Source organism: Pediculus humanus, genomic scaffold (assembly GCF_000006295.1).
Source record: "Pediculus humanus corporis 1103172108982 genomic scaffold, whole genome shotgun sequence".
Taxonomy (NCBI): domain Eukaryota; kingdom Metazoa; phylum Arthropoda; class Insecta; order Psocodea; family Pediculidae; genus Pediculus; species Pediculus humanus.
The window spans coordinates 1-1051 of record NW_002988368.1 but is presented as its reverse complement, the minus strand read 5'-3'; the positions used below and the strand labels follow the sequence as shown (position 1 = coordinate 1051).

Sequence of the window (1051 nt, the reverse complement as noted above, 5' to 3'; positions counted from 1 at the left end):
CTAAAATAAATATCAAAAATCAATAAAAAATTATTAAACTGTTTAATAAGATTTATTAAAAAAAAATTATTTTAATATCATGCGACATTAAACGTTTTATACTTATGTTTATAACACAAAAATTTTTTTTGTTTTCGGGAGAAAATCTTGTGATCCTGCAAGATTCGAGATTTTCTTAAGAGTTTTAAAAATTAAACTTTAATCACACTTCGGTTATATAAAGCTCTTTAAAAAATTCCTCAAACACTTAAAACATTTTTTACAATGAAGGAGTCAAAAATTGAAAAATGGCCTCCATTCAAAAATACGTTCAACATCGCATTTCTAAGACATATCACATGTTCTGCAACTTATATTTTATTATCATTTTTTTCAACGTCGGATGATTTTTCAGGTGACGAGGGCGAAGTCAAATTTTTTATTTGAGTCGATGATTCAATACTTAAAGTTCCTTCATCTTTATGCTCGATGATTGGTTCTAATTCGTGCATCAGGGATCTTCTTCCTAAATCTATATCATCGGAACATGGTGAAACATGAGCATGAGATACAGCTGGCACGGGTATTGCGGCACTTGGCATCGTGGGATCTGGAGTTATGAGTCCAAGTTCTTCTTTTTCTGACGAAGAACTCGATTCGTCAACAAGATTACAACTATATATTATCATTGGTTCTAATTTGGAATCGTTCACTTTGATATTTGATTCGTCGCTGTTGTCAACTTTGGATAATGAGTCTTTCGTAGACGGCGGCAAACCTTTTATTATTTTTTCAATTTCGTTATTTTTAATATCTTTGTCAACGTAAGAAACAAAATTGGCCGTTATTGTAGCTGGTTGTAAGGGAGTTATCGCATTAACCGGAAGTGATGATGGTAATAATGCAGTCATCGGTTTACCACTATCAAAAACGGAAGATTCGGAATTTATCGATGTCCCTGGATCATTTAAAAAATTAAAATTTTTAACTTCGGACAATATTTTAACGGATTCCATTTCCGATGAATCTGCAGGTGGCACTATCGTTTTTAAATTCGTACATAAATCCGAAG

General features: G+C 32.0%; 1 protein-coding gene across 1 annotated transcript; it reads right to left on the bottom strand.

Annotated features, from left to right (window-relative positions):
* Positions 1-350: 350 nt before the first annotated feature.
* Positions 351-995, bottom strand: Phum_PHUM621470 (uncharacterized protein; the record flags this gene model as incomplete). Its single annotated transcript, XM_002433237.1, has 1 exon — positions 351-995. The coding sequence occupies one exon, from the start codon at positions 993-995 to the stop codon at positions 351-353; it is 645 nt and encodes a 214-aa protein (XP_002433282.1).
* Between the last annotated feature and the right edge of the window lie 56 nt (positions 996-1051).